Here is a 9032-nt window from a genome sequence, read left to right as displayed (position 1 = left end):
GGCCGCCCCGAAGCGCAAAAAGCTGACGGCGGAAAACATGGACGGCCTGCTGTTGCGGATTTGCGAAATGCAGAAGCAGCACAACGACACGTTCAACCGCAACCAGATGGAGTACATCGAGAACGAGTTCGAAACGTTCCGCGAGCGCGAGCGGGAACATTTGCTCCAGCTGAAGCTCGATCTGGAGGTGTTGAAGCAAAAGTTTCTCGCCCGAATACAGAAGATTGCCATCGGTGAGGGTGGGGCGAACGAGGCGGTGGAAGAGACGGTGGTGGGGCACGAAGCGAAACGGCGCCGCGTTGGGACCGGTGCTGGCAGGCGGAAGTAGGCCGCCCCGAGGGAGGGTTGTAATGAGGGCTGTAATGGTAAAGCAAACAAATTAATACTAAAGGACAGATGAGGGACGTAAATGCGAATTCGAAAGATGATCATGTAATAAGTACGAGAAATACATAAAATGCAACTTTTTTTTAGTATAAAACACAATAAATATTAGTCTGCAAAATGAAGGACATTTTCGAACTGTAAAACTTCCTCGAAATATGATGAATCACATCAAAGGCAATTTCGAAAAATCTTCAGCCAGTTTCCTAAACTCGATCGAAAACCCCATGGTATCCTTGGCAACTACCGTCCTTCTTTGATCGAGTTTAGCATTTGAGCTGTGGAGTCTGCTCTGCGATCGGGCTTCGTTACAACAATTAAACATTTCTTTCTAAAACCAAACAAACAAAAAAGAAAAACACGTCAAATCACATTTTCGATCTGATTTTTATTATCACTTGCCTTCATCCAAACCAAACAATCGCCATACCATTATTTTATACCATTTTCGCTTCACCACACAAAACATACCCCTCCTTTCCTTCCGTATGTTTTGTGTGCTACTTCTATCTCCCTCTCTCTCTCGCTTTCTCTCGTTTTCCATTCCATTTGTATCGTTTTCCTCTATACTTTTGTGATGACAACTGACCTCTCCGCCCCCTTTCAATTACATTACACATTCCTGTTCGTTTCTTGATTTTGTTTTGTTGTGTGTTTGTTTGTTTGCTTGTTTGCATTTGAATAAAGAGTAAGTTTTGTTATTAGTTCTGTAATTTGTTTTGTATTTGTTTTTTTTACTAGTTGTTTTCTTCTTTTTTTGTATCTTTACTATACTTTTTACTCTGCTTACTCTTTGCATCTCTCTTTCTCTCTCTCTCTCTGTTTGCTTTTTACAGGCCTTGTTTGCACATGCACAACGTGTGTTCACTTGTTTCATTTTATTCTCTTTCCTGCTCTTCTCTCTTCGCCTTTCTGCGGAATTTATTCCTCATTTGCAACACACTCTCTCTCTCTTTTTCCTTTCCGCTCTCTCTTTCTCTCTCCCTTAAGTCTTTAATAAAAACGTCGTAAGGTGTGTGTTGTTGTGTTTCATATTTGTTAGACCTATTAGTTTATAGATTTTTTTTCCTTTACAGTACACGATCCCCTTCTTCTTTCTCCTGCCTTCGTTTCTCCTTTCCCATCTTACATTTTCATGTAAGCATTCCTACGCCAAACCCGGGACACAAGTATCAAGAGAAAAAAAACCGAGAGTGTTGTGTCCTTTCCCTCTCCTCTTTCTCTTTCTCTCTCAGGTATGTATTTATGTACAGTGAACAGAAGGCAACCACAAGCAGAGCAAACACTACACTACCGGCATCCAAAAGAAGCACCACACGATCTATTCAAGTGCTGTACACTCTTAGCCTACTATGTAGGCTTCGTACGCCAGCAGCAAGCGTAACCCCACAGCAACAACAGCAATGAGTAGTGATGATGATGATGGTAGAAAGGGGCACTGAGCAGCAGCCGCAGACCGTGTGATATTTGGTGTGCCTTCCCCCACCGTGTTTATGTGTCAATCTGCCCAACTTTGGTTACCCTCTTCAACGTTCACACACGCTACACGCTACACGGGTAGAGAGTAAACTAATTGAAGAATGAGTCTAATAAAAAAATAAACAGAGTAATTTCAAAAATAAATAATTATAGTTATTATTTAAATTGTTTGTATGTGTGTTTTTTGTTGTTGTTGTTGTTTTGCCTTGTTCCAATAGATAAAAAGACGGGGGAACAATTGTATCAAACCCCCCCGAAAACCAAGCACAGGCATTGGGGGGTTGAACTCTTGTGAGTGGCTTTTCTTCCTCCTTCGAATTTCTCTCGCTCTCTCTCTCTCTCTTTCGCCACTACACATCGTACGACCTACACGCACACACAGTCACGTGTACACACCTCTTTGTCACTGTGTACTAGGATGTGTGTTTTGCTATGGATTTTACTCTAAACTTTTATATAGCTTACTGACTACGTATTATATAGCCCACCGCCTTCGTCCTCGTACCTCACCACTACACACCTACTGCATTGTGGTCCGAGAACCACATCCACCCCCCACACACACATTCTGTTCCTAGCTTTTCTCTATAGCGGGGCCGGAAGGGCTGATTTTCTTTTAGTTTGTCTCTATTTTATGTATTTCTATTTTACACCTTCCGTTTTGATTAGTGGACACACACACACAATATTACCACCAACATCCATCACACACATTTACACACACACACACACACACACACACACACATGTACATACACACCCATTACATTTGTGTCGCACAATTGGTTGCGGGTGAAGTGTGTCGCTGCGTTTTCGTTAATTCGTTATTACGATTTGTTTAAAAAATCTCTTTTTCCGCACTTTAGATGCGTCGTCCAAAAGGATGTTTGCCATCCTCCCTCCCATCGGGTTCCGTGGCGATAATAGTGCAAAAAATATTGAATTTGTGTGTTTCAATATCAACAGTCCTCCTTCTACATTCCCATTCTCTATCTCTTTGTATGGTCCATTGCAAATGACCGGAATCGGATTTCCCACAAGATAAGACATTCCACAAAGCCTTACTAAAACCCAAAACCGTCATTGGCAGGAGCATAGAAAGCCGTGTCCTGGCACCCATCTACACCTCTCTGTGCTGTTCCGCAGTTCCTTTCGCCCACAATATGAAAGGATTGTGGAACCACACACATTGGAGTGTTGATGTGTATCCCCTCCTGCTCATCCCGTGCGGTTGACACTCAAACACACACGCTACAATATTCGATTCCTATTCCTCGCCAACGAACACCACCCGGAAAAGATGGCGGTGTGGATGGTGATCTGTTGTGTGTTTGTAGAGGGGAGGGTGCGTTCCAAAGTTTAACTCAAAAAACGCACCCAAAAACGCACGCGCAATGGTTACTGTGAGCACAGTGAGTTTCTTCTTACATCTTACACGTGGTGTGTCACGTGTGTCTCTGTCGGTAATATCAGTACGTACGTGTAGTTGTTGTTGCTTCCCTTCCTTCCGTTTTCCTGTTGTACACTTAATGAATTAGTTTCTACATCTAGTAACTGATCTGTCTATCTCGCATATGCTCTCTCCATCATCTCCTTCCTATCTCTCTCTCTCTCCCTCTTTTCTATATGAACAAGAGGCTCATCTTAGTCGATCGATCTATTTCTTACTACATCCCTTTATCTCTCTCTCTCCCTCTGCTTCCATCGCCGCGTGCCTCGTTCCTTCTCTACCAACCCTCTCTCTCTCTCTCTCTTACTACACTACATTTATAAGCGTCATTTATTCATTTTTAGTCAAATCGGTTGATCGTCCTTATCCGAGTCGTGCTGGTCTTTGCCCCCACTGCCGGACAGGTTGAGCGAACCGGTACTGCTGTCGGAGAATGTACCGCCAGCGGCTGCCGCTGCTGCTGCGGCCGCGGCCGCCTTCGCTTCCGCCGCCATCCGTGCAGCGGCTGCGGCCGCCTGCCGGCCCGCACTGGACCGCAGCTCACGCTTCCGCTCCGGGACGCCGAGCGATTCCAGATCCTCACCGCTTCGGGGCCGTTTGCTGCGCGTCGTTCTGCGTCCACCGCTGCCCCCACCACTACCGGACGGTGTCGCCGAAGCCAGGGCCGAGGCGGCCGTCGCCGTGCTCGACTCACAGCCGCTCGAGTTGGCCGCGTCCGTGCTGAGGCGGGTGGATTTGCGGGCCGTTTCGGGAAGCGATCGTTCCGACTCGGACCGATTCGCCTCGTCCTCGGCGCCGGACGTTGCACCACCATCCAGCGACGGGTTGTGGTGCGTTGAATGATGCCGCCGGGACGTTCGGCGACGATCGTCCTCTTGGTGGTGATGGGAGGATGATGACCCACCGGCACCACCGCCAGCCAGCTCGTGATCGGATTCAGACGTTCCTGCTGTCTTCTCACCACCGCCGCCGTGCATCATTTCATGATCTTCGTACGATCCACCAGCCGCCGCATCGGAGCGGGCCAGCTGTTCTGCCGTGTGAATGTCCGCGCCCGAGGATGGCCTTTCCTCGCGTGTCCGTTTTGGCAGCTCTTCCGGGCTCAGCTCCATCTCGTGCCGCTGGTCTAGCGGAGTAGGGATCGGTGTCACTACCCTTTCCTTCTCGATTCCATCCGCCCGCTCGTGGCTTTGTTCACGGCGCCGCTTCGCAGCGTGACGTTCCATCGCCATCAGCTGGTCTTCCTCCTTGCCGTGGGAGGCGGCCGAGCCGGATCGATGATGCTGCTCTGATGCGTCATCTCCCGCCACACTTACTGCGCTGCTGTTATGCTCCACCGACTGGTGCTGTTGCTTCTGCTTCTGCTCGGCAGCTGCAGCCGCCGCGGCTGCTGACGCCAAAATGCGCTGCTGCTCAATCAACCGTTGCGCTTCCTGCGCTTCGTGCACTTTCTTCAGATGCTCTTGTTGTAGCAACTTTTGCTTTTGCTTCAGCAGCATGATTTGCTTCTGCGGATCGACTTCTTCATCGTTCAGCACGCCACCGCTCGACTTGGACAGCTTCGATGGAGCGATCAAATCTTCCAGATCCATGTCATGGCCACCACTGGCACCGCCGCTTCCACTGCCGTTTCCACCAGTCGCACCACTTCCACCTTCTACCGGCGAGGGTGGAACGGCGGATGCAGCAGCGCTCGAGGAACTGCCGCCGGTGCTGCTCGATGATGGTGCACCACCACCGGAAGCGGATAGATTCTGTGGCGCTCCTGCTCCCGTCAGTGAGGACAGGGCTAGTGTGGCACCGAGTAAGCTGTTACTGCTCGCGGATGAAGAAGACGCTCCACTACCACCACCGGTCGCACCCGGTGGAGTCGCTAACGACACGGATAGTCCTGCGGCGGCCGCACGACTAAGATCCGCCGCGATGCTACTATCGACCGACGAACGTAAGCTCCTTTCGGCCGTTCGTTCCAAGCGTTCGGCGGCCATTACGGCGGCAGCCGCTGCCACTGCCCGTTCGTCTCTTTCCCGTCGCTCGAGTCGCTCGAGCCGGTCCCGCTCGTGGCGCTCGTGACGCTCGCTGCGCTCCCGTTCCCGTTCCCGCTCGCGATGATGATGGTCGCGTTCGCGTTCCCGCTGATCCAGCATTCCACCGCTGCTCGAGGAGGACGACGTCGACAGGGCCGGGCTCTTGGAGCTTAGGTTCAGCGACGAGGACGATCCGGGCAGCGGCGAAGGCGCCAGCGAGATGGTCGTTTGGGAGGGAAGCGATGCGGCGATACTAGCCGCAGCTACCGGCGTAAGCGTGACCTTGTCCAACCCTAGCAGGGCGGCTGCCGACGCTTCCGACGACGAAGCAGACGCCGACGCACTGTTGCGACTCGAACGGGACGAAGATTTCATCTCATCCTGACCGCTGCCGCCGCCCGCTCCCATTAGCAGTGCCTTTGCGTCGAGCTTTGCCAGATGGTGCTGCAGCTGGGCCGCCTCCTGTCGCGCTCGTTTCGATTCCGAAACGGACTGTGTCGAGGAGGACGATGTCGAGGAGGTCGGGATGAGCGATATCGCCGGCCCAACGCCGAGACTGCGGGCGAGCAGCTCGATCGGGTTCTTGCTCAGCTGCTCGAACGCATCCTTTAGGTCCTGGTGTTCGCGTGCCTTCTTGGCCGCCGATGGAGACGACGAGCGTCCGCCTGCTCCACCCGATCCTGCCCCACCGCTGCCACCGGCCGAAGCGGACAGCGCGTGCGCAGCCATGCCCGCAAACAGCGCCTGGCTGAACTCGGGCGGTATCGAGAGCTGCATGTCCTTCGATGTCATCGCCGCCATTGCCGCAGCTGCGGCTGCTGCTTGCGCAGAGGCCGATGCTGCCGCACTGCTGCTGCTGCTGCCACCCTTGGAGGACGAGGAAGACGAATGCGAAGAGGACGGCATCTTGCCCGTCGCACTGAAGGCCGCCTGCATGGCGGCCAAGTCCGCCGGGAATCCGCCCGCGGTAAGCGTTTCCAAAATCTTGCGCCGCTCGCGCTCCAACTTCTCCAGCGCCTGCTTGTTCGCTTGCTGCGCTGCGGCACTTTCCCGTGCACGCTGCTTCTCCGAGGCGCTTGATGAGCTTCCGCCACGACCGCCCCCGCTTCCGGAGCCGCTTCCCTGTCCGGCGGCGGCCGCCGCGGCAGCTGCTGCTGCAGCCGAAATGTCCAGGCCGGCGGAGCGCGTCAGCGATTCGAGCAGATGCGTATCGTGCGGTAGCAGCAGCTGCTGCAGCTGGGCCGCTTCTCGGGCGGCTTGCTGGTGTGCTGCTGCTACAGCGGCTGCTTGCTGCTGCTGTTGCTGCTGCTGCTGCTGACTTAAGCTGGACGAGCCGCGGCCCTTTCCACTGCCACCGGGCGACGACGCCGACTGGGAGGAGCTGCCTCCGGATCCCATACCTCCGCCGCGCGAGTTCTGCTTGCTCGATTGCGACTGTCTGGAGGTGGTGGTCGAGGTGGACGTACCGGTGGTGGTGCCGCTCACACCCGGCAGCCCGTACGGATTCAGACCACCCAGCCCGAGCGGTGTGTACAGTAAGCTCGGGTTGGGGAAGAAGAAGGGGAACTGGCTGCTGGCGGCAGCTGCGGCGGCCGCCGCGGCGGCTGCCTGCTGCTGCTGGTTCTTGGACGACGAGCCACCACCCTGCTGCCCGGAACCGCCCGACCCGGACGTTCCGGCCCCGTCATTCACAGCCGAAGATTGTGCGGCGGACGATTTGCCGCGCGATTTGCTGCCAGAGCTACCGCCCTTAGTGGGGGTGCCACCGGCAGCAGCGGCCGCTGCAGCACCGAGTGCCGCCGTCGGATCGAGCCCGGCGGCAGCCATCATGGCGGCAAGGCTCTGCGCGTCCATTCCACCACCCGCCCCGGCCAGTCCACCGAGCCCGGCCAGATTCGAGAAGAGATTCATGTTGTTCAAGTTACCCAGCCCGCCGAGCCCGGCTAGCCCCGGCATGCCACCGAACGGCATCAGCAGCGGATTGTTTTTCGGGTCGAAGCTACCCAGCCCCGGTATGCTGGAGAGCAGGTTAGCGTTCAGTCCGGCCAGACCCGGGAACTGCATGTTGGCAGCGGCGGCTGCGGCTGCTGCGGCCGCTGCATTGCTGCTGCTCTGGGAGTGTTTCTTCGACGAGGAAGACGACGCCGACCCGGATGATGATTGTTGACCACTGCCGCCTCCGCCACCGCCTGCCGAACCGTACTGGTTTGCGGCAGCTGCTGCGGCCGCATTCGCTGCTCGCATCTGCTTCGCCGTCGAGCCGCCTCCGTCCGAGCCCTTCGATGATGACATTGACGCCGGTCCACCGGGTAGCGTTATCGATTCGGCCCACTTGGGATCGATCTCGTACGCCGGATTGTCGGCCAGCCATTGCGTGAGCCGCTTCAGCTGCGGTGCCTTGTTGCCGGTGAGCCGCTTGCCGTTGATCTTGTTTATGACGGCCACGTACTCGTCCCCGGTCAGGTTCTTCCAGTTGAATGCCATCGGATTGCTTTCAGCTTGTTGTTGTTGCTGCTGTTGCTGCTGCTGTTGTTGCTGCTGGTGATGATGTTGCTGCTGCTGCTGCTGCTGCTGCTGTTGCTGCTGCTGCTGTTGGTGACTGTTGGCGGAGCCACGCGTCGACCGCGAGCTCGAGCCGCCCTGTGGCGAGTTCTGTGCCGAGGAGCTACCCCTTGAACCGCGCGACCGCGAAAGGTAGTCCATGCCCATCGCCTGCTCCGTTAGGACGGCCGTCTGTTCGGCGAGCCAATTTTTCACCTTCGCGTCGTGCGCACTGCCGTACTGGCCCAGCTTCGAGCTCAGCTCGGCGGCCTGCTTCATCTCAGCGAACATGGCCTCGTACGCCTTGCGCTGCGGCGAGTTTGCCGGTAGCGATTGAATGAGCTTCTGCTGCTGCTTCAGGAACGACTGCTGCTCGACCTGTGCCGCCTGGGCAAACAGTGCATTCAGGCTGTCCTTGGTCGACATAGCGCCACTCATGCCGGACATGCCTTGCAGGGCCGCTTGCATGCTTGCTGCGGCCGCTGCCGCACTGTTTCCGCTGGCCGACGAGGAACCACCACCGACACCGGACGATCCCTGGCTGCCTTTCGGATTGCCGGGCACGCTCGTCACAGTGATGGTGAACGGTTTCTGGGGCGGCTGCTGGCTGACGGAGGTTGGCGCACTAGCCGGTGTCACCGATACCGATGGAGGTATCTGCGGCTTCTTCATCGAGCTACCGGAGAAGCTTCCACCCGGCGGTGTCGGATCGCCGAAAATCGTCTTGTGCTCCTTGGCAGCGGACAGACCGAGCACGATCTCGTCCAGCTTGCGCCGCTTCTTTTCCTTGCCGAGCGGCGGCTCCTCGATCGGCACGCTGACGTTGTTCTTCTTCATCAGCTTCGACAGCATGTCGTTCAGCTTGCCCTTGCCGGCAGCCGCTGCTGCCGCTACCGCCGCCGAGGGCGACTGCTGATGCTGGTGGCCCAGCATCATGCTAGAGGCGGGCCCGCTAGCGCTCGTAATACTGATACCGCTGGGGAGCTGTTGATTGCTGGACGACGACTTTTTGTTCTTTCCGATCGAGAAGTCTTGCACCTCGCTGAGATCCATTGCACCGCCGCTTCCGCCCATGCTGCTGCTGTTCTTGATCATGTCAGCGATATTCACCTTCGGTAAACTGTAGCTGTAGAAAAGACGAAAATAAAGAT

The 9032-nt window shown here is 55.3% G+C and overlaps 2 protein-coding genes across 7 annotated transcripts in view; one reads left to right on the top strand and one right to left on the bottom strand.

Moving 5' to 3' along the window:
- LOC120954597 (uncharacterized) overlaps nucleotides 1-1559 on the top strand; it is a 2705-nt gene extending 1146 nt beyond the window's left edge. The window contains exon 3 of the mRNA XM_040374672.2: nucleotides 1-1559. This exon is cut by the window's left edge and continues 64 nt beyond it. Coding sequence (XP_040230606.2) covers nucleotides 1-328 — 328 coding nt within the window. The 3' untranslated portion in view covers nucleotides 329-1559.
- Nucleotides 753-9032, bottom strand: part of LOC120954594 (uncharacterized) — a 62698-nt gene continuing 54418 nt past the window's right edge. For all 6 annotated transcript variants that reach the window (XM_040374669.2, XM_049608154.1, XM_049608157.1 and 3 more), the window contains one exon: nucleotides 753-9007. In XM_040374669.2, coding sequence (XP_040230603.2) covers nucleotides 3658-9007 — 5350 coding nt within the window. In that variant the 3' untranslated portion in view covers nucleotides 753-3657. The remainder of the gene's footprint in view (nucleotides 9008-9032) is intronic.

This window comes from Anopheles coluzzii, chromosome 3 (assembly GCF_943734685.1).
Source record: "Anopheles coluzzii chromosome 3, AcolN3, whole genome shotgun sequence".
In the NCBI taxonomy this organism is placed as follows: Eukaryota; Metazoa; Arthropoda; class Insecta; order Diptera; family Culicidae; genus Anopheles; species Anopheles coluzzii.
Note: the sequence above shows the minus strand (reverse complement) of the source record. Positions and strands in the feature narration are given on the sequence as shown.